This window comes from Branchiostoma floridae, chromosome 10, assembly GCF_000003815.2.
Source record: "Branchiostoma floridae strain S238N-H82 chromosome 10, Bfl_VNyyK, whole genome shotgun sequence".
NCBI lineage: Eukaryota > Metazoa > Chordata > Leptocardii > Amphioxiformes > Branchiostomatidae > Branchiostoma > Branchiostoma floridae.
The window spans coordinates 3,475,397-3,500,008 of NC_049988.1; the positions used below are offsets into that span (position 1 = coordinate 3,475,397).

Consider the following 24,612-nt stretch of genomic DNA (forward strand, 5'->3'; position numbering starts at 1 on the left):
AAGCACCCTCTGGTAGAACATACACTGGATGAAAAATCGCACACAAAACAATACCTCACTCACCTAGGGTGAAGTAGTAGCCATATTTTTCTAAAACAGCTATGAAATATTCAATATACAACAAAACTAAGTAATATCAAACGGCAATCGATTGTATAAAAAAGGCAACACTGAGAAATGATATTGGCTTTGCATGCATCGAACGTCAAGATCCAGGAGTAATCAATCAGATTGGTAATTGGCCTTAGTAACTCCATTGCCAATGCTAAAACTATTTCAAGTTCGTGGGAACTCGATAATCCCACACAAGGAGAATTTTCCTGTCGAAACAATAACAGTATAGCCTTCGTTCTATCCTCCGTAGTAACTGCAGGCTCAATATTTTCTATTGATAATGTGAGCGCTAGCAAAACCATTGAGCCATGTGGTTACTGCAGATCAAGGAAGGTACCCACTAATATTATAACTACTGTAGTAGCACAGTGCCGTGTCACAAGTTTGTATTCAGAGCTCACCACAAAACCCCACAATGAATATTACAGGACGTACAGTATTGTACACTAACTTTTGATAGCGTAGAATTAGATGTGGTGTTGGATGACTTGGCCTGGTCAGCTGTGAGAGATGCGGCCTGCAGAACGTTCACCAGACCTGAAGATAGAACACAATTTCAGCTCAACACTTCCAATTGTTATTGTTATTGTTATTGTGTGGGCCCACCACTATCTCTTGGCAGCCAGGGGCTGAATTGATGGCTGTTTCCAAAAAATCTTTTCTACCATGCTGTAAATCATACAAGGCAGCTGCGAAATGAGCAAATACATGACAATTTTTTAAAAAATGTACAGAAAAACATATACAAACGTCAGAGTGTCAATGTCAATTCCATGGTCAAAGAAGATAGAGGAAATTACAAAAATGAAATTTTATTTTTTTGTTCTGTATACCATACTCTCGGTGTGTTTGGTCATTTGCTCTACCTTCTTGACCACTTCTTCACATGTCATAGAGACCATGAAGTCACCTTTTTTTTTGGCCAAACTTTTTTTATTTGCACACTTGCATCAGTTTGGGGGTTCCCAGATCTAGAAGATGTCATCCACATAATCAAGGATCTTTCATGATATTATAATAAAATCAACGTGGCCTTATGCAAATAAAGCATTGAGAGGTTTTAATTACAAAACAGTACCTCCAACCAATGCTCTGCCAGTCTGCTCGACTTCTTCTGTTCCCACTGCTTCCTCCGACTGGTCTAACAGCACCGACGTTATCTGTCTCATAGCTGCAGCAGCTTGGACCTAACCAAAAACAGTTACTTTGAAACATCTACCTGTAATGTTACCATCATGTATACTATATATCAGACAGTTTAAACTTTGTTCCAACATAATATGTACCATTGAATTTTCAATTGTTTTACTGCAGCCATATTCAGAATAGAACAATCTTCTGAGTGACGATAGCAAGGCAATTAATGGTTACTTTGACCTAATATATATGAGAGTGGATATATAGCCATCAAATACCTGTATAGAATATTTTTCAGTCATTGACACTTAAAAAAGGCAATCTAGCACATAACCTCCAAATGTCTTCACAGTACATCTTAGTCTTGCCAGAGCACAAGACTAGGTGCAAGATTTGATCTTCTCCTAGCATAACAGGCACTCTGGGCCTTTTTTATGCTTTGGGGGGGGGGGGGGGGGGGGGCCCATGAAACATTTTTTGCTGGGCGTTTGGACCGAGTCCCTTGGGCTGCCGGCCCGTAAAACCTCCTGCCATTCCAAAAGCCCGGGCGGGAAAAGTGTTTTATAAGCCAAAAATGGCCCCAAAAGCTTGCTATGGAGGCTTATCTTCCCCTACAAAAGATAGCCTTTGATGCCACACCCTCAGACATGTTCCCATACCTGTGTATCAGCAGACACTTCTTCCTTGACCTGAGTGACAGCTGTGAAGGCAGCTGCCACCTGTCGCACAGAGGACACGGTCTGAACACTGGAGGCTATGTCCGACAGCTTGGAGGTCAGCTCTGTACGGTACTGGTAAAGTAAAATCAGTAGAGTCACCAAACTTCACAATGGATGCCCACTTAACATCTTATAGTTTAAATCTGAGGTGGCAGACATGAACCCTCTGATACATCTTTGATGCTGCTAATTTGTCTATGGCACCATTAAAAAGTAATACATTTTACTATGTATACATAATAAAATACATGATGGTTATCATTGACCCATGCATTGTATGCAAACTGTTTCCTTATAATACAAAAATCAATTTTATAGATCTCTGTTCAGCAAAGTTCAGGTCTGTTGAGTTTATACTGCAGAAATTATGTCAAGGCATGAAAACGAGCCTGAAAGAATACGTCGCTGCCCTACGGTTAAGTAATGGAGGATTACAGAAAAGCATCTATAGTCTTTTGTACAAATTTTAAACCTGTCATACCTGTTCCAGTTGTTCCTTGCTCTCAGGGCTAACGTCAGTACTTCTGCTGTTTAGGAAAGTCCCCACGTTGCTAATGAGTGCGGTGGCCGCCTGTGTGTCTCCAGACTGGAGTAGTTCTGTTACACCTCCACCACCTTCTGCACTGATCAGATCAGTCACTACATCCAGGGAGACATTACTGGGTAGAGGCCTCACCTTATGGGTAAAGGTAAGCGTGAGTCAACCTCAACTGAGGTGAAAGGATTGATACTTTAATTTTCATTTAGCTAGTAGAAGTGTATTCATTGTTTTACCATGCCTTGTGTTTTTTGCCTAGCACCATACTCTCCTTTATAAATAGGTTGTGTTCAGATAGTACAAGTCAGACATTTGACAAGTAGCCCTGATCAGGCTGATGATGCACTGAATACGACGGGGCCGTCTGCTTTTGTCCCAATCAAAAAGACATAATTGATGGGTGCACCCAGCCCATGCTGACAAGTCATCTAGGGTCAATCCATCAGGTTTGAGCCATATGGCAAAGCAGGCCATTTACTGCTTGTGCTAAAAAAGTAAACTAAGATACTAGTACTTAAGGTAAGCCAATAGACTTTTTCAGGCCTTATAAACATATATAGGGGCAATGCGTTGTTATCCATTGTGTATAAGTGTAGAATATTGGGTGGTTGAGCCTGGCATCCTTCTCCTTTCATAGCCTTTTGCCTCCACATGGCCAACCGAGGTCTCAGGTACCCATTTTAGCACCTGGGTGAAGGGAGGAACGTTGCATATGAAGTACCTTTCATTATACCACATGACCCTGCTGTATACATGAACAGGAATACAGATGCAAAAGTGACTGACCGTCACGTTTAATGTGACAGCTATGCTGGCACCAAGCTTGTCATACACAGCAGTCATGACCTTCAGGATGTTGTCCCTATCCTCATCACCAGCAGGGAGACTGGTAGACTCCACAGTGGACTCCTGTGGACAGTTTACAAACGTAAATATGTCATCCACACACTGACTGATTCATGAGTTCATTCACATTTATAAGAAAGAGACAAGAGTACACGCAAGAAAGAGTAACTTACAAAATAGATGTAAAAACTCTTATTACTAAGCACTAAACTCACCAAATAATTTGTTAAAATCTCTAGAAAAATTAAGTTCTTGAATCAAAATTACAGTGTCATGACTAGTAACCGGTGCACTGATTTTTCTTATTTGATCAGTCCGTGAAAACGACCTGAAAAACATTAGTGAACCGGATTTTGGAACCTAGTTACGACATCAACAACTTACCTGTCCATAGTATATTGAAGTCCAACCATCCTTTGTCTGATACAGAAACTCATAAATCAAGGGTGTGTCCGGGTCAGAGAACCCTGTCAAACAAAATGTGAATTATCTGAATCATTGCTAATTGCATTAAAAATATTTGTTTGTTAAAAATATACTGCAGCTTTAATACAGACATGTAATGAGTGTCATGTTAATTTCTTGTCTTAATAACAATTCACTGCGAAAACAGCAGTCTTCGATTAAAACACTAACTGTAACAACTTAAAATATGAAACAGAACAGTTTGAAACCCGTCAGATCAGATTACCATTGAATCCATCTATCCTTCCCCCTTTCTCTATCTTAATCTCTGTCAGATTGTGATCGCTATGCTGGAGTATGTATTATAGACTGCTACTTAATGTGTGAATGACCGGTACCGTTGCTGACTTTCTTTCCAACGCTTACTGTTAAATTAGATTTAATACAAATTATTGTAAGGACAAGATATGAAATTAGATTTTCATAGCCCATTTACCTTGGCAGCGAATGTCAAACTTTGTAGTCAGCTCCTGCCCTTCTGGAGGAACAATAGTGCAGTTTCCTCGGGTTGGGATGTCGTTTGTAACAAATGCGTAACTGGCAAACCCCACAGTGTTGTTCTTGGTGATGTCTGCCCGCAAAGTATAGCTCTCACTACCCTGTACCAATACGTTCATCAATGTAAATGTTATAGACTAGTAGTTTGTACCACAATAAAAAGGTTAACATCGTCATAATTCAAGTCTTATCCAGACCTGTGTGCTAAGCTGGGCAGCAAGCTCCACGGAATTAATATTTAAACAGAATGTGGCAAGTCACAAATATTAGTGCTCAGATCTGACTACACCATACAGACAAAACTGTTCATAAAAGAAAAGGTGCCCAACTTAGGCTTAGGTCACATTTCCAAACCGGGACCCGCCCGGATGTTTTGAATAATATTAAGAAATGAAAAACCAAAATGTATACCTAGAAATATACACATATCATGCCCATGTATCTTATTTTGACATTTTGTGTATTTTGATGCCTTTAGTATCATTCTTTTTGCTCCTGAAAGCTGCCCGGCCGGGCCCCGGTTTTGAAATGTGACCTAAGCCTTAACTGAAAAAGTAGAGCAGCTCCTATGTAAAACACAGACTCATAAATCCCGTCCACAGTTTGTCCAGTGCACAAGATATCAAAATTGCAAGACCTTCTGCAGTACCTGAAAAAGCAGCTAGGAGCTGGAGGCCATCATCAAACTTGACCTTTGTTTTTGAATTCCTGACCTCTACCCGCCTTGTAGCCAAGTATCATCAGGATCCATCCATGGTTTCAAGTTATGCAGTTCAAAGACACACGTGCACACACAGACACACAATCACATCGAATTCATGGGGAAGGCAATAAGACTGACCTGAAACACATCAGCCTTGATACCGATGTGTTTAGAAGTCCTGCCTGTTGATGTGTCAAAGTCCCAATCTAAGTCCTGCTTACTCTCATCAGTACTTGCCGGCTGCAATGTCCACCTGTAGGATACAGCTTCACCCGGGGCACAGTTGGTGCATTCGGCTTGGAGGGCCAGGCGGTTCGAAGGGTTGGTTTTCAGGTCACAATTCTGAAGACAGCTGGAGTCAAAAGACATTACGACAATTGACTTTCCATGAACTCTGTTATTTTCTAAAGCACTGATGTTGCGGTAGCAGAGGCATTCAGGCTTTTTCATAATAAATTGTTATATGTAAAAATCTTTTGAATATCATTTCATGGAGTGAAAGTGATCTCAATCCAATAGTATTTACAGGTTTGTGGTATTGGGAAAATTCCCCCATCTTTTTTCTACGTCCTAAGGACTGTAACCCTTTCCGGTAGTATACATGTTGGGTGAGTGACACAGCCGGAATTCAATCTCACAGCTACTTGGTCCAGAGGCAGTGCTGCTATGTTCTTCTACTATTAAATGCTATATTGAATTTTCAAAGAACGTTCATCACTGAAAATAATATAACAACACTACCGTAACACTATACTTTTTTTAAATTCTCCCTTGGAAACTGGGAGTTATGTATGACATGGACCTGTTTTCACCCACAGTAAGTTCAATGGCGTGCAAATGGACTTACTCAGGGAGGACTGAAGATGGACTTACTCCTTTAATTGGTGTGAAGGACTTACTCTAAATAATAGTCCACGAAAACCTATTATAGTAAACACAAATGCCCCTGGACTTACAGTAGGAGTAACTCCCCTCTAGCACAAATAGTCAACCTGTACAATCATCATACAACTGACTTATTATTATAATGATTAATACCTGATTTGTACTTCTGGTGCATTTGGAGCATATAATATGATGATTGACTGGAAGGCTGGTGCTCCACTCTGTCTACCACCTCCTGACACTGACACAGAAAAGAAGTACTCTCCTCCAGACTGGAGGGCTATGCCAGGCACTTGCAGAACAGGGCCCTTCTGCTCTGTTGTAAGGTTACATGCGGAGCCTACATGGACAAAATGATTCAAGATTGTGTTTAAGACCACAAAGAAGAACAAATTTAAAGTATTGTACCCCGATCTTCAAATTGTATAGGTTCCATGTCCATCTTATTCTAGCTTCGATTAATTTCATCTCATGCAGTCTTTATTAAGCCAAGCAACCGCATGTTGCCAAATTGCCAACTTCCTTTGCAGAATTCTAGTGGGGTTGGCTTTTACTTCATGGGGGGGGGGGGGGGGGGGATTTGCTCATTTTTGCAACATTGGCTAAGCTTTCCTAATACCAGGACAGGTAGTTTGCTGTTGAGGGAGTTTGCCAGGAAAGGGAGATTGCTATATCAGCCACTCATTTCTTTATTGAACAAGTTGAAATTTTGCAGAATGGTAAAGGCACATAATTGTGTATCTTCTTTAGGCTTTTACTTAAAGCACTACTTTTCGACTCACCCTGATACATGCACATTTTCAAATGCAGGATCGATTAATGTCTAGACTGATTCACATCATACAACTATTACTGACATATTACCTGAGTGAATGCTGATTAATAATCACTTGATGCCTGCCATTACAACATTCACTATATTGGCCCTATTATATTAAAAGGTAAGCCTACCGTTAGAGTAAGTGCAGGACCATTGATAGTCAAACAAGGTAGAGTTGACAATCATGTCGTCTGGATCAAACGAAGAGGAGGCATCTAAGGTCACCATCTTTCCAGCTCCTACAGAACGGGACGAACCGCCAGCTATCTGTGCCACCAGATCTGAGGCTTCGACAATTAGCCAGGACGACACAGAATCAACGGCCCTGACAGTAGGATTGGTATGGACGTCAACATGCAAACGCAGCTCAACGGTTCCATACGACAGTGAGTTTCGTGGAATGTTGATAGTTGATTGGAGAGTGTCAATGCTTAGCATCTCCAAGACCTCCCATGTGTCAGAATCAACAGAATGGTAAAATGTCCAGTTATAGTTCACATAAGCTGAAGTGCTGCAGCTGAACTGCAGTTTAGTAGAAAACAGAAGGGTGTCTCTCCTGTACACTGCAAAGGGGCTGTTCTGGTTGTTGCTGCCACCAATGATCTGTATGGCCTGAATCTGACACCATGGACCAACTGAAGGTGTTGGTGGTTGGGGAGTTGGACTCCTGACAACTGGTAATGTAATGTAATAGAAATTGAAAAAGAATTATATTGCATTGAGATCTATGGAAACATTGTTACCTCAAAGCATGTGGAAAATGAACACTGCAAACTTGTCACAAATTGCAGCTTACTTCAGTAACCTTATGTGATTTTGATGTCACTAACTTAAAAAGACCTACTAAAAATAATAGTTGCAGCATCAATAATCCCACTTTAGATATTCAGGTGTTCAATACATTTTTTATAACATCTCGACATAGCATGATATCTTTAAGATTGCAGCTCTTAGGGCACACTGAAAAATTATAGAGTTGACGTTAATGCATAGATCTGTCTAGTAAATCAAAAACTAAACTCCCAGGCGCCTATGACCCCTTGCATGCGCGTCTATTTGAGTAATGTGACTTAGGCTTGGGTATTTTCAAGTTGAGCTTCAACTTGATAAAATAATAAACTTGAAAAGGGTCAAAGGACTGGCCGAAAGATTGTTTATAGCACTATACTTTGAGAACAGAAAAGGCATATAAGATATTTATAACTCACCAGGTGTTGTTACAGTTGTGTCTGAGGCTGTCAAACTTGCAACACTGGTTGTTACATCCAAAAACTCTGTTGTGCTGTGAACATTGACAGTAGAAAACGGACCTGCCTGCTTCTCAGTACTATCACTAGAGAAGTCTTGACCGGCGGTACTTTGCAAGGTAATGTCCCCTGTGCTTGCAATGGTACTGTCCATTGAACTTTCTGTTGTGCCCAAATATCTTGTTGAGCTTTCTGTTGTAGCCAAATGGCTTGTTGACATTTTTGTTGTACCCAAATTACTAGTTGAACTTTTGGCTGCTGTGTCCTTATTCGTTGTCACTTCATCCAAAGGAACTGTGGTATCCGCATTGACAATTATGGTAGATTGTTCAACTATGTCGGTCATTGTTTCAGTAGCAATTATGACTGTAGCTCCTCCATCAGCAGAACTCATAGTAACCTCTTCAACAAAAGTAGATACTTTCAAGCCATCTGTGGTGGCCTGAGCACTGCCTGCATGTGTTGAAAAACAAAGAAATACTTGGTTGAACAAGTTACAGTAAATGAAGAAACTTTCGCGGTGGTTTAATGTTTGCAGTTTTTGCTGTGGCCACTTCGCCGCAAACTTAAAACCAACGCAAACATTTTTCCATGGCAGTAAGACACTACAATGCATGGTGCTACCGCAAACTGCTAAAAGTCCTTTTTCTCGCTACCAAGAAAGTAAATCACCGCAAAGTTAAATGCATTTATAGAAGTTTGTAAGTCAGCATCAACAACATAGTATCTAAAGTAGCAGATACTGACCGTCATCAATGCTCCATGCTAGATAATCTTGGTAGAAGACATAATATGATACGTTTTAATTGTTTATGGTTTGTAGACAGCTTCATCAGATTGATGGGCAAAATGCACTCACATATACTAATTCATTGACATCCATCAAAAAGGTCTTTACTTATAAGTGCGAACACACAAAGAAAACCAAAAACAGTACCGTACAACCTTGTGAGGTGAATCTCTTTCCTAGAGGTAATCATGAAAGAGAAAAAGGATCATACCTGCAAAACATTGTGGGTTCTGTGTGGAGTTAGGGTACAGGCTACACCTCAGCTGGGGAGGCCACCCTCCCAGACTGAGGAGTTCGTCCTCACAAGCACCTCGCACCTCCTCACAGAACTCCTCACACAGCACCCACCGTCTGCCCTCCTCACACGGGGGAAGGAGCACAGAACACAGGAAGGTGCTCCAGGCAGGGTGGCAGGACAGACTGAAGATTCCTGCCTGTGTCTGGATGTAGTGAGTCAGGTCTGCTTGTACAAAGGCACCAAAGACATTTGGTGAGGAGGTCTGAGTGTAGGGTAGACTGTTGAGGCACAGGTCTGATGTGATGTCCTCACAGGCAGCTGGTAAGTTTTGAAAATAAAGTTAGAAGCAAAGACTAAATTGTCTTAATGATATTTCTTACAGGATAGTTGTACTGTTACTTTGGGAATTTTTGTGGCACTTTTAGCTAGCCTTGCAGTTTTCATGGTAACCTCTCAACACATACTCCATTGCAACTAATGTTTCAAATGCAAACTCAAAGATGTAGTGAACTATTGCTTTACCAAAAAATCTAAGTATCACAAACATAGTGGACTTTACAATACAATTTAAAATTCAATGTATAGTTCACTGTACACACATACATAACAGAAAAGACGCATTGTAAATACTCACTATTAAAATGATGGAGGCCAAAACAGTAGAGAATGAGTACCATATATACACTACAGTTAGGTGTAACATGTACAAAATGTAGACTGTACAAACCTTATGAGAGTGTACTATTATGAAAGCAATAACTGTTATCTACGGTACTTTTAAATGTAAGATGTACACACCACAATTCTCTTCATCAGTATCTCCTGGACAGTCACTGATCTTGTCACATACCATCAGGAAGGACAAGCATTTTGAGGGGTCCGTCGAACACTGGTATGTTTCACAACTTTTCTCAGGATCTAAACATCATTGACAGAAAATAAGCATTGCAGAGTAATGTATTAGCAACTCTTCATAAGAGAACCCTTTCTATAAGGGGACAAGATTTCCATTGCATGCATAAGGTGACCAGCATGCTATATGCAACTGTTGTTCAGCACCAAGGACAGACGTGTCATCACTGTGTGAATGGTGTTCTACACTATTAGAATAGGACAGGTCTACCTGTGTATGGATGGTGTTCATCATCAGGGACAGATGTGTTTACCTGTGTGCTGATAGTGTTTAGCACCAGGAACAGGTGTGTTTGCTTGTGTGTGGATGGTGTTTCGCACCAAGGATGGGTGTGTTTGCCTGTATAAGGATTGAGTTCAGCACCAGGGACAGGTGTGATTACTGTGTGCTGATAGTGTTCAGCACTGGAGACAGGTGTGTTAACCTGTGTGTGGATGGTGTTCAGCACCAGGGACAGGTATGCTTGCATGTGTGTGGATGGAGTTCAGCACCAGGGACAGGTGTGTTTGCCTGTATTTGGATGGTGTTCAGCACCAAGGACAGGTAAGTTTGCCTGTATGCTGATGGTGTTCAGTACCAGTGACTGACGTGTTTGCTTTGTGCTGATAGTTTTCAGGAACAGGTGTGTTTGCTTGCCTGGTGTCAGCACCAGGAACAGGTGTGTTCACAAGGGCTGGGTACCAGTACGGTGTGCTAGTACAAAACTGTTTTTTTTTGTCGTTGGACCAGTGACCTGAAAAAAAAATAGGGCACCAGATTTTGGACCATTGGAAAATCAATAGATTATACTTGCAGGGTTTTACGTGTTTCTGGGCTTACCAGTCCAAGAAAAAAGATTGAGGTAGAGGGGAGTTGATAGTAATTTTCACCAAGTTTCTACAGTCAAACAAGGTTAACAGAGCCAATCAGTGATTATGAAGATCAGGTTGTAAAATGCCAGTAGAAGTTGTATACTCAATTAGATTCCTTTGTAGTTAAACTGACCATTGTTTTGAGTATTAATTGTTCACAGGTTTTCACATAAAATCAGATCCTATGGACCTGGACTATACCTGTGCCTGTTCTGTACCAGTACCCACCCCAAGTGTTCATCAGTCTGTGAATGGTCTTCAACAACAAGGAAGAAGCTATTTACTTGTGTGGTGTTTAGCTACAGCGAAGGAGTTATTTACTTGGGTGTGTATGGTGTTCAGCACCAAGGACAGGTGTGTTCATCTGTGTGTGGATAGCGTTCAGCACCTGGGACAGGCATCTTAACCTGTGTGTGGCTGGTGTTCAAAGTCTGGTATAGGTGTCTGTGCAGGGACAGTGTTTGATACAGGGGATATAAGTTATTCCTCTTTAATGTTAATTGTATTTAGAAAGACAGGTACATGATCATCAAGTGATCAATTCAGACCGTGAATTTCTTTAGTAGGAAACTAAAACTGAAACAAATTCCTTCTTTGGACAAGAACTGTGACCAATAAAACATAATACAATCACCACTGAAGCATGCCGGATCCTCATACTGGTGCTGAAACAGACTACAGTTGAGTTGTGGTGGCCATCCACCCCAATCAGTCAGGTCCAACTGACAGGACCTCTGAACGTCCTCGCAAAACTCCCGGCACAGCCCAGTCCTCCTGGAGTTCTCACACTCAGGGAAGAACACAAAGCACAGGAACGTTCCCCACTGTGGATGGCAGGACAGGCTGAAGATATCCGGCTGTGAGTTGATGTAGGGTGTTAGGTGTTCTTGTACAAACGGACCAAACACATTCGGTGAGGATGTTCGAGTGTAAGGTAGGATGTTGAGGCACACGTCTGCTTGGATGTCTTCACATTCAGCTAGAAAAACACACACTGACGTCAGTTTAGAATTTCTGTTCATGCAGCATTTTAGCACATGTGTCCGTGATGCAAGCAATAACACAACCCCACTGCTAGGACCACTGTCAGAAACCAACAACAACCTGGTGAACAGATGTTCACATTTAACATAGCAACATGGTATATATAAAAACAACTGTGGACTATTTGAGATTCTTATGGTGTACATGCATATGATCTGATAGCCACATCGGTACAGCCGTGAATCATTATGATATATATATCTGTAAATTTGAATAATTCCATCAGGATGGGACATGCCTGCAAATAACACTGTGAGGAAAATGTGGTCCCAAATTTGATTGAGGGGGGATACAAGCTTAGTCATATGTTTGATACTGCTTTCCTCTCACTGCAGCGCCACCTAGCAGTGGAAAGGAGAACCAGCCATTACTGCTCTGAGGAAACACTGGCAGGAAAATATTTCTGGCAGTGCAACACAGCACTGGCATTATGATACATATATAACTTACCACAACTGGTCTCATCCTCCTGTTCTGTACAATCCTCCCTCCCATCACAGAGATGGAGGTAGGACACACACTGTCCTGTAGTTGTACACCAGTAGCCTGGACAGCTTTCCTCTTCTGTCATCCCTGTAACAAATAGACAAGATCATTTTTAGGACAAATCATCTTTGACACACAGTGACTATGGCCAGATCTACAATATGGGGACATATACTGTATTAGGGGCCACCTTTTGCATAGCAACCACTTGGCCATTGCGGCCACTTTTTGTCGGTCCCTTAGATTTTTCACCTTGACCTAAGCATTAAGAAATAGTCTATAGCGGCCACCTGTCCAACGCGGCCACATCCACACAATTTCCGCTCCTGTAGATACAGAAACACTGCCATCTTCCTTGGTGAGAATATGTAACTTATTGCTCAAGGTCAAGTGATCAGAATTTTCTCTATAGTGGCCACCTGTCTATAGTGGTCACATTTTAAAAAATAGGGGCATCCAAATATAGGGTTGTTGGAACAGGGCTTTTGGAACATAGGAGTGGCAGAATATAGGGGCATCATCAGAACATAGGGGTAACATAGGGATGTTGGAACATAGGGAGGGGCATCAGAACAAATAGGTGTGTGCAAACAGGTGTCTGAACATAGTCGTGTCAAACCAAAGGGATTTAAAGAACATAGAAGTGTCGGAACTTCAAGGGGGGGGATACAGATAGGGACATTAGAACAAAAGGATTTTGGAACGTAGGGACAACCGAACATAGGGGCACCGGAACATAGGAGTGTTGGAAAAAGTTATACAATATTGTAAAGCACAGCTGTTCCTCACCGTTAAAACATGAGCCTTCTTGAGATGAGTATGGGAACAGACTACACGACAGGTGAGGCGGCCATCCTCCAAGCTCGGCAAGCTCATCCTGACACGCATTCTGAACCTCCTCACAGAACTCCCTACACAGCACCCTCCTCACACCCTCCTCACACTCAGGGTAGAACACAGAACACAGGAACGTGCTCCACTGGGGGTGGCAGGACAGACTGAACACTTCAGACTGTGTGGTGATGTAAGCAGCCAACTTGTCTTGTGTGAAGGGGCCAAACGCATTAGGAGATGACGACTGGACATACGGCAGATTGGCCAAGCAGAAATCTGCTTGTATAGGACTACATGCATCTGAAAGTATGAAATTATAATGGCGACTTTAATCTTAAAAGAAAATTGTTGTAAAAGAAAATTTAAGCTTAGTCTCTTTAAGATACGTGTTATCTCACTCTTATTACATGTACATACCTGTGCTACATGTAACATAACTTATGAGAATACCTGGTCCAGTGGTTCTTAAGGGCCATTAGTTTTACCATATACACCAATTGTTGGACTTGAAGTTACATGCATTTTGGGACTAATTGACAATGTCATATCATTGTACAGATGACAGATGTACCCGGTAACTAAACATGCATAGAGGTACATTGTATAGAGCCCTCTCTCTGACATACAGTCACGTATCTTGTATTATAATAACTGTGGCAGGCTTGTCAGCTGAGACTTTCCGTTGTCATGTCATAGATTTATAGGTTATAGATGACCAGGTTTAGCTTGTTATTTGTGTAATCAGGTAAATGCATGCTGCTTACTCGTTCTTAGTTATAACATTATGACCTTTGCTCAAGTGCATACCTCAATGTACCAAAACCTAATGTTCTGACACTCCCATGTTCAGACACCCCTAGGTTCCAACACCCCAACTTTAGGGTTACAGATTACAAAAACAAATTCTAAAAAGAAGTTTTATTTTTTTTTAATTCAGGAGTAAAAGATTGTAGGGGTGTCAGAACATTGGGACGTATTGTAACCATACCACACATCCAACCAATGGGAATTCTCAAATACATCCATATGTCCATTTACACATACCACAGCTGGCCTCATCCTCAGCACCTGAGCAGTCAGCTGTCCCATTGCAGATGCTGAGGTAGGAAATGCACTCTGGACCAGACGGGCACTTGTATGCAAGACAGTCGGTGGCTTCTTCTCTCTCTGGTCCTGAACATAATACAAGTTACTACAGATGTACCTGTCTAGTACTTACTTTTGTAGGGACTCAACTAGAGATGAGAAAAGGAAGGATAGTAGAGTTTTCTTTTACACATTCAACCAGTTGATATTACCTGCTGACATTTTGATGCCTATGAGATATCTTCCTCAGAGCTTCTAACCGGATTTCTGCGTCTCGCCGCTATATGTAGCCGATGTAGGTGGCGCTTTTGCGACAAGAGCACAATCTTAAACATGGCTACGTTTGACCCCCCCCCCCCCTCGTCAAGGTTTATAACTGCAGTTGACTTCCTTATTCAGCAGAGTGTACAAACGTTTGGAATTTTGTTCTTGCCACAAAAGCACCATCTCAATCAGCTTTATATAACGATGAGAAGCAGAACTCCAGTTGAAAGTTCTGAGGAAGATCTCTGATACTCACTAGGAATCAAAATGTCAGCAGGTAATATTAACTGTTGTGTAAAAGAAAACCCTAATACTATCCTAAGACTTACCAACCTGATGAAAATATTTTTGGCGAGAAAAGGAAGTTTTTTTGCGGCAGTGTAATTATACACTAGAAACTCGTGGTTCCAGCGTCATGAAATTGCAGTGCTTCAGGGATTTGACCATGAAAAGAAAAAAATAAAACCACTAGACTCATTTTAAGACATACAGTATTCGTTAGTCACAGAAACAACTGAACAGTTCTGAATACTTTTATTTTTTGGTGAAAACTTTGTACCTTCAAGCTGAACAGATTATGCCTATTTTTGGTGACACCACAAGGGTGGAGCCCATTTTTATCAGAAAGTATTTGGTGAAAAATATTACGACATACTACATCTTAAATAACAATTGCAGACTGAGTAATTATTCAAGTTGGCTCAGAATCATTATTCTTGCTATTAAGTGTTTTCTTTGGAAAGATATCAGTTTAAAAATGATTCAGGTCAGGATCATACCTGCAAAACATTGTGGATTCTGTGTTGAGTTTGGGTACAGGCTACACCTCAGCTGGGGTGGCCACCCTCCCAGACTGACGAGTTCCTCCTCACAAGCTTCTCGCACTTCCTCACAAAACTCCTCACACAGCACTGACCGTCGGCCCTCCTCACACGGGGGGAGGAGCACAGAACACAGGAACTTGCTCCACTGGGGGTGGCAGGACAGACTAAAGATTTCTGACTGTGTCTGAATGTAGTGAACCAGGTCCTCTTGTACAAAGTCTCCGAAGACATTTGGTGAGGAGGTCTGTGTGTAAGGTAGACTGTCGAGGCACAGGTCTGATGTGATGTCCTCACAGGCGGCTGGCACAAGAAGAACAAAACATATATCTATTATCATAATATATTAACTCGAAAGTTTATCTGCGTTTGTAGAAGTCATTTTGAATCAAGTTTTGTTGTTTGTTTTGCATACCTGGTAAACTGCCTTAAGGCGTAACACACCAGGTTTGTGCATAACAATACAAGCTGCATAATCCGGACAGATCTATTTGATCCACTCACACCAGGAAGGTCCCTTACACATAATGCCTTGCGTCTCCCAGTAGGTAATGGGATGTGCAGAAAGGTATATGACGTTTACCACAGTCATCTTCATCCTCCCGTGCACTGCAGCTGCCGTTCCCATCACAGACATGTAGATAGGACAGGCACTGTCCACCACTAGGGCACTGGTACGTCACACAGTCATGACTGGACTTGTCATCTAGCACACCTGCGTTTGAAGTGACAGTCTGGTCAATAGGACTTATAAGGACTCTAAACGATGTAACTGTATCTCTGTTATATACTTAGTCTGACCCTTGCCTCTTCCCTCATGACCTCGATGAAAAGCGGCCTAAAGGCCGATTTGAGCTTTCATGAATAAATAAAGATTCAAACAAACATAGAATATTTCCCATTAACTCTACTCTAGTCTACTTACTCAATTTCTGCTTCAATGAAACATACAGGGGCTGACTGCCACATTGTTGTCTTTAATTTGACTTCCAATGAACCATAGCTCAAGCAAGTGGGGTAGTGTGGCATAACTGCAGCATGTGTGGTTACAGGTCCTGGGTTCAAATTCTATAAATTGAAAAGAGTCTGTAGGAGTCCTTAACAGGGTGAGTGGTTCGATACGGCTATTTCGACTAAGTCTAGCGGTTAGGACACGACTTGAGTCTAAACGATCAAGAATATCTCGACAAGGATGCATCCGATGGGCTGCGGTTTTCACCTTTCAATAGGGCACAATGAGACCTTTCTGATGGTACAAAGATCGCCCTGCCAGAACTTGTACCCTGGCATGGAATCACGTTATTAGGGAATCAGCCAAACCAGGGATTAAGGCTATTACGACTAAGTCTAGCGGTTAGGACACTACTTTAGTCTACACGATCAAGAATATCTCGACAAGAAGCATCCGATGGGCTGTGGTTTTCATCTTTCAATAGGGCACAATGAGACCTTTCAAATGCTATAAAATTTGCCCGCCCGCAACTTGAACCCTGGCCTGGAATCGCGTTATTGAGGTATCAACCCACCCCCGACTAACGGCTACGGCTAGCGGCTAGACCACGACTAGAGTACACACGATCAAGAATATCTCCAGGAGGATGCATCCGATTGGACTGCGGTTTTCACCTTTCAATATGGCACAATGAGACCTTTCTCATGATATAAAATTTGCCCTGCCGCAACTCGAACCATGGCCTGGAATCGCGTTATTAAGGTATCACCCCACACCCGACTTACGGCTATTACGTCTAAGTCTAGCGGTTAGGACACGACTTGAGTACACACGATCAAGTATATCTCGACAAGGATGCATCCGATCGGACTGCGGTTGCCACCTGTCAATAGGGCACAATGAGACCTTTTTAATGATAAAAAGTTTGCCCGCCCGCAACTTGAACCCTGGGCCTGGAATCGCGTTATTACGATATCACCCCACCCCGGGCTTACTGCTATTACCTCTAAGTCTAGCGGTTAGGACACGACTTGAGTACACACGATCATCAAGAATATCTCGACAAGGATGCATCCGATTGGACTGAGGTTTTCACCTGTCGATAGGAACAAAAAGACCTTTCTAATGATATTAAATTTGCCCGGCCGCAACTTGAAACCTGGCCTGTAATTGCGTCATTAAGGCATCACCCCACCCCTGGCTTACTGCTATTACGTCTAAGTCTAGCGGTTAGGACACGACTAGAGTACACACAATCAAAAATATCTCGACAAGGATGCATCCTATTGCACTGCGGTTTTCACTTTTCAATAGAAAACAAAAAGACATTTCTAATGATATTAGATTTGCCCAGCCGCAACTTGAACCCTGCCTGGAATTGCGTTATTAAGGTATCACCCCATCCCGGGCTTACGGCTATTACGTCTAAGTCTAGCGGCTAGACCACGACAAGAGTACACACAACCAAAAATATCTTGACAAGGATGCATCCGATTGGACTGCGGTTTTCACCTTTCAATAGGGCACAATGAGACCTTTTTACTGATATGAAGTTTGTCCGACCGCAACTTGAACACTGGCCAGGAATCGCGTTATTAAGGTATCACCCCAACCCCGGGCTTACGGCTGTTACGTCTAAGTCTAGCGGTTAGGCCACGACTTGAGTCTACACGATCAAGAATAACTCGACAAGGATGCATCAGTTTGGACTGCGGTTTTCACCATTTAATATGGTACAATGAGCTCTTTCTATTGCTATAAAATTTGCCCGGCTGAAACTTGAACCCTGGCCTGGAATCGCGTTATTGAGGTATCATACCACCACCGACTTACGACTTCAGGTAGCGGCTCAACCACGACTAGAGTACACACGATCAACAATATCTCCACAAGGATGCATCCGATTGGACTGCGGTTTTCACCTTTCAATAGGGCACAACGAGACCTTTCTAATGATACAAAGTTTGCACGCCCACAATTTGAAACCTGGCCTGTAATTGCGTTATTAAGCTATCACCCCACCCCGGGCTTACTGCTATTTCGTGTAAGTCTAGTGGCTAGACCATGACTAGAGTACACACAGTCAAAAATATCTCGACAAGGATGCATCCGATTGCACTGCGGTTTTGACTTTGCAATAGGCAACAAAAATACCTTTCTAATGATATTAAATTTGCCCGGCCTCAACTTGAAGCTTAGCCTGGAATCGCGTTATTAAGGCATCACCTCATCCCGGGCTTATGGCTATTACGTCTAAGTCTAGCGGTTAGGACACGACTTGAGTACACACGATCAAGTATATCTCAACAAGGATGCATCCGATTGGACTGCGGTTTTCACCTGTCAATAGGGCACAATGAGACCTTTTTGATGATATAAAGTTTGCCCAGCCGCAACTTGAACCCTGCCTGGAATCGCGTTATTAAGGTATCACCCCACCCCGGGCTTCCGGCTATTACGTCTAAATCTAGCGGTTAGGACACGACTTGAGTACACACGATCAAGTATATCTCGACAAGGATGCATCCGATTGGACTGCGGTCTTCACATGTCAATAGGGAACAAAAAGACCTTTCTAATGATATTAAATCTGCCCGGCCGCAATGTGGAGCTTAGCCTGGAATCGCGTTATCAAGGTATCATCCCACCCTCGACTTACGCTTGCGGCAAGCGGCTAGACTACGACAAGAGTACACACGATCAAGAATAACTCGACAAGGATGCATCCGATTGGACTGCGGATTTCACCTTTCAATAGGGCACAATGAGACCTTTCTAATGATATAAAGTTTGCCCAGCCGCAACTTCAACCCTGGCCTGGAATAGCGTTATTATGGTATCACCCCACCCCCGACTTACGGCTACGGCTAGCTGCTAGACCACGACTAGAGTACAAACGTTCAAGAATATCTTGACAAGGATGCATCCGATTGGACTGCGGTTGTCACCTTTCAATAGGGCACAATGAGACCTTTCTAATGATATAAAGTTCGCCCGGCCGCATCTTGAACCCTAGCCTGGAATGGCGTTATTAAGGTATCACCCCACCCCCGACTTACGGCTACGGCTAGCTGCTAGACCACGACTAGGGTACACACGTTCAAGAATATCTTAACAAGGATTCATCCGATTGGACTGCGGTTGTCATCTTTCTATAGGGCACAATGAGACCATTCTAATGATAAAAAGTTTGCCCGCTCGCAACATGAACTCTGGCCTGTAATCGCGTTACTAAGGTATCACCCCACCCCGGGCTTACTGCTATTACCTCTAAGTCTAGCGGTTAGGACACGACTTGAGTACACACGACCAAGTATATCTCGACAAGGATGCATCCGATTGGACTGCGGTTGCCACCTGTCAATAGGGCACAATAAGACCTTTTTAATGATAAAAAGTTTGCCCGCCCGCAACTTGAACCCTGGGCCTGGAATCGCGTTATTACGATATCACCCCACCCCGGGCTTACTGCTATTACGTCTAAGTCTAGCGGTTAGGACACGACTTGAGTACACACGATCATCAAGAATATCTCGACAAGGATGCATCCGATTGGACTGCGGTTGCCAACTGTCAATAGGGTGCAATAAGACCTTTGTAATGATATTAAATTTGCCCGGCCGCAACTTGAAACCTGGCCTGTAATTGCGTCATTAAGGTATCACCCCACCCCTGGCTTACTGCTATTACGTCTAAGTCTAGCGGCTAGACCACGACTAGAGTACACACAATCAAAAATATCTCGACAAGGATGCATCCGATTGCACTGCGGTTTTGACTTTGCAATAGGCAACAAAAATACCTTTCTAATGATATTAAATTTGCCCGGCCTCAACTTGAAGCTTAGCCTGGAATCGCGTTATTAAGGCATCACCTCACCCCGGGCTTATGGCTATTACGTCTACGTCTAGCGGTTAGGACACCACTTGAGTACACACGATCAAGAATATCTCGACAAGGATGCATCCGATTGGACTGCGGTTTTCACCTGTCAATAGGGCACAATAAGACCTTTTTGATGATATAAAGTTTGCCCAGCCGCAACTTGAACCCTGCCTGGAATCGCGTTATTAAGGTATCACCCCACCCCGGGCTTCCGGCTATTACGTCTAAGTCTAGCGGTTAGGACACGACTTGAGTACACACGATCAAGTATATCTCGACAAGGATGCATCCGATTGGACTGCGGTCTTCACATGTCAATAGGGAACAAAAAGACCTTTCTAATGATATTAAATCTGCCCGGCCGCAATGTGAAGCTTAGCCTGGAATCGCGTTATCAAGGTATCATCCCACCCTCGACTTACGCTTGCGGCAAGCGGGTAGACTACGACAAGAGTACACACGATCAAGAATATATCGACAAGAATGCATCCGATTGGACTGCGGACTTCACCTTTCAATAGGGCACAATGAGACCTTTCTAATGATATAAAGTTCGCCCGGCCACAACTTGAACCCTAGCCTGGAATGGCGTTATTAAGGTATCACCCCACCCCCGACTTACGGCTACGGCTAGCTGCTAGACCACGACTAGAGTACAAACGTTCAAGAATATCTTGACAAGGATGCATCCGATTGGACTGCGGTTGTCACCTTTCAATAGGGCACAATGAGACCTTTCTAATGATATAAAGTTCGCCCGGCCGCATCTTGAACTCTAGCCTGGAATGGCGTTATTTTGGTATCACCCCACCCCCGACTTACGGCTACGGCTAGCTGCTAGACCACGACTAGGGTACACACGTTCAAGAATATATCGACAAGGATACATCCGATTGAACTGCGGTTTTCACCTTTCATTAGGGCACAATGAGACCTTTCTACTGATATAAAGTTCACCCGACCGCATCTCGAACCCTGGCCTGGAATCGCGTTATTAAGGTATCACCCCACGCCCGACTAACGGCTACGGCTAGCGGCTAGACTACAACTTGAGTCTCCACGATCAAGAATATCTCGACAAGGATGCATCAGATTGGCATGGACTGCGGTTGTCACCTTTCAAAAGGGCACAATGAGACCTTTCTAATGCTATAAAGTTTACCTGCCCGCAACTTGAACCCTGGGCCAGGAATTGCGTTATTAAGGTATCACCCCAGCCCGGGCTTCCGGCTATTACGTCTAAGTCTAGCGGTTCGGACACGACTTGAGTACACACGATCGAGTATATCTCGACAAGGATGCATCCGATTGGACTGAGGTTTTCACCTGTCGATAGGAACAAAAAGACCTTTCTAATGATATTAAATTTGCCCGGCCGCAACTTGAAACCTGGCCTGTAATTGCGTCATTAAGGCATCACCCCACCCCTGGCTTACTGCTATTACGTCTAAGTCTAGCGGTTAGGACACGACTAGAGTACACACAATCAAAAATATCTCGACAAGGATGCATCCTATTGCACTGCGGTTTTCACTTTTCAATAGAAAACAAAAAGACATTTCTAATGATATTAGATTTGCCCAGCCGCAACTTGAACCCTGCCTGGAATTGCGTTATTAAGGTATCACCCCATCCCGGGCTTACGGCTATTACGTCTAAGTCTAGCGGCTAGACCACGACAAGAGTACACACAACCAAAAATATCTTGACAAGGATGCATCCGATTGGACTGCGGTTTTCACCTTTCAATAGGGCACAATGAGACCTTTTTACTGATATGAAGTTTGTCCGACCGCAACTTGAACACTGGCCAGGAATCGCGTTATTAAGGTATCACCCCAACCCCGGGCTTACGGCTGTTACGTCTAAGTCTAGCGGTTAGGCCACGACTTGAGTCTACACGATCAAGAATAACTCGACAAGGATGCATCAGTTTGGACTGCGGTTTTCACCATTTAATATGGTACAATGAGCTCTTTCTATTGCTATAAAATTTGCCCGGCTGAAACTTGAACCCTGGCCTGGAATCGCGTTATTGAGGTATCATACCACCACCGAATTTACGGCTACGGCTAGCGGCTAGACTACGACTTGAGTCTCCACGATCAAGAATATCTTGACAAGGATGCATCCGATTGGACTGCGGTTTTCACCTTTCAATAGGGCACAATGGAACCTTTCTAATGATATAAAGTTCGCCCGGCCGCATCTTGAACCCTGGCCTGGAATGGCGTTATTAAGGTATCACCCCACCCCCGACTTACGGCTACGGCTAGCTGCTAGACTACGACTTGAGTACACACGTTCAAGAATATCTTGACAAGGATGCATCCGATTGGACTGCGGTTTTCACCTTTCAATAGGGCACAATGGAACCTTTCTAATGATATAAAGTTCGCCCGGCCGCATCTTGAACCCTGGCCTGGAATGGCGTTATTAAGGTATCACCCCACCCCCGACTTACGGCTACGGCTAGCTGCTAGACTACGACTTGAGTACACACGTTCAAGAATATCTTGACAAGGATGCATCCGATTGGACTGCGGTTGTCACCTTTCTATAGGGCACAATGAGACCTTTTTAATGATAAAAAGTTTGCCCGCCCGCAACTTGAACCCTGGGCCTGGAATCGCGTTATTAAGATATCACCCCACCCCGGGCTTACTGCTATTACCTCTAAGTCTAGCGGTTAGGACACGACTTGAGTACACACGATCAAGAATATCTCGACAAGGATGCATCCGATTGGACTGCGGTTTTCACCTGTCAATAGGGCACAATAAGACCTTTCAAATGATAAAGTTTCATAAAGTTTCCCGGCCGCAACTTGAACCCTGGCCTGGAATCGTGCTATTAAGGTATCACCCCACCCCCGACCTACGGCTACGGATAGTTGCTAGACCACGACTTGAGTACACACGATCAAGAATATCTCGACAAGGATGCATACGGTTGGACTCCGGTTTTCATATTTCAATAGGGCACAATGTGAACTTTCAAATGATATAAAGTCTGCCCGGCCGCAACTTGAACCCTGGCCTGGAATCTCGTTATTAGAGAATCACCCCACCCTCGGCTTACGTTATTCAAAACCTACTGTCCAATGGCCATACCTGGTGCAATTATTGCCACCACGAGTACTACCACGGTCACCGGAGTTAGTGCCAAATGGCAGCTACACCAAACACTTGTGATTTAGCCCTGTCTATTGCAAGCTCTTTGCAAAAAAATTAAGCCTCTGGCTGATTTTGAGTCCGGGGTTAAATGAATCAATTTACTGCAGCAGCAGATGATAGAATAGATTGAATTACCAGCATGAAAAATAGCATCTCACCTTGGAAGCATGTAATGTTGTCAGACTCAGGTGGATAAAGTCGACACAGCAACGGTTCAGGCCACTGTCCGTAACCCAGTTCCACCAACGTGGCCTCACAAGCAGACTTCACCTCCTCGCAAAACTCCCGACACAGCGGAATCCGATTTCTAGCGCTGCACTCAGGGAAGTACACAGAGCACAAGAAGGTTCCCCACTGCGGATGGCAGGAGAGACTGAAGATGTCCGGCTGAGCATTGATGTAAGGTGTTAGGTCTTCTTGTACAAACGGTCCAAACACGTTCGGTGAGGACGTCCGAGTGTAAGGTAGGATGTCGAGGCACACGTCTGCCTGGATGTCCTCACATTCAGCTGAAACAACACACATTGACACACATTATCATATATCCAGACTGGTAAGGAGGTTTAGAAAGCAGGGAGAGTACTTAGCAATCCGACCCAACCAGCAAGATAAATAGCGGCCGGACGAACAAAACCTGGCTCTTGTCTATGGGCTACTATATTATGTAACAAGCGAATGCGTCCTCTGGAGTCGTCACGGCTAGGTATCGGACAATGTCTATATGATAATAACGTTAATGACCCGCTTTCCTTCGGTGTAAACCTTGGGGCGTGTCATGAACCCTAGATGAACTATAAGCATGCATCGAAATTACAGTATGCACCCTCGATTGAAGGAAAGTCACAGACAAATCTGTGGGACTCAAATAAACTAGGGGTTATTTTTGGTTTCATATCCTAAGGCATACAGTCCAATATAATAGCCACAACTGGGGCAATTACTGTCGTACAAGGTCACTATGTGCTGTACACAGGCTACCATTACAGATCCTTTTGTATATCATAAGATCCTCACAATTATGCACCTGGTTGTAAAGAGAGCCTAGTCAGACAATTCAACGAGAGAAAATGACTGTTATGGTAATACAACTTGCTATATACTCACCACAGGTGCCCTCATCTTCACCCCCTACACAGGTATCTACACCATCACAGACCTGTAGGAATGGCAGACACTGTCCACTGGGACACTCCCATAGAGTACAGTCTGAAGTTTCCACGCCTGGAACAAAACGTACAACATTGAAGAAGACTTTTAAGCTACTAAAATAGCTTCCTGACCAACTGAACTGTCCATACGT

General features: G+C 43.2%; 1 protein-coding gene across 1 annotated transcript in view; it reads right to left on the reverse strand.

Moving 5' to 3' along the window:
* LOC118424255 (polycystic kidney disease protein 1-like 2) overlaps positions 1 to 24,508 on the reverse strand; it is a 44,769-nt gene extending 20,261 nt beyond the window's left edge. Inside the window, exons 1-19 of the mRNA XM_035832798.1 lie at positions 24,469 to 24,508; positions 23,471 to 23,821; positions 15,883 to 16,014; positions 15,258 to 15,602; positions 14,173 to 14,301; positions 13,084 to 13,428; positions 12,259 to 12,381; positions 11,399 to 11,743; positions 8,974 to 9,318; positions 6,857 to 7,399; positions 6,059 to 6,245; positions 5,159 to 5,372; positions 4,256 to 4,418; positions 3,739 to 3,821; positions 3,295 to 3,417; positions 2,452 to 2,646; positions 1,911 to 2,042; positions 1,193 to 1,301; positions 566 to 651 (exon numbers count right to left, since the gene is read on the reverse strand). Coding sequence (XP_035688691.1) covers positions 566 to 651; positions 1,193 to 1,301; positions 1,911 to 2,042; positions 2,452 to 2,646; positions 3,295 to 3,417; positions 3,739 to 3,821; positions 4,256 to 4,418; positions 5,159 to 5,372; positions 6,059 to 6,245; positions 6,857 to 7,399; positions 8,974 to 9,318; positions 11,399 to 11,743; positions 12,259 to 12,381; positions 13,084 to 13,428; positions 14,173 to 14,301; positions 15,258 to 15,602; positions 15,883 to 16,014; positions 23,471 to 23,821; positions 24,469 to 24,508 — 3,990 coding nt within the window. The remainder of the gene's footprint in view (positions 1 to 565; positions 652 to 1,192; positions 1,302 to 1,910; positions 2,043 to 2,451; positions 2,647 to 3,294; positions 3,418 to 3,738; positions 3,822 to 4,255; positions 4,419 to 5,158; positions 5,373 to 6,058; positions 6,246 to 6,856; positions 7,400 to 8,973; positions 9,319 to 11,398; positions 11,744 to 12,258; positions 12,382 to 13,083; positions 13,429 to 14,172; positions 14,302 to 15,257; positions 15,603 to 15,882; positions 16,015 to 23,470; positions 23,822 to 24,468) is intronic.
* Between the last annotated feature and the right edge of the window lie 104 nt (positions 24,509 to 24,612).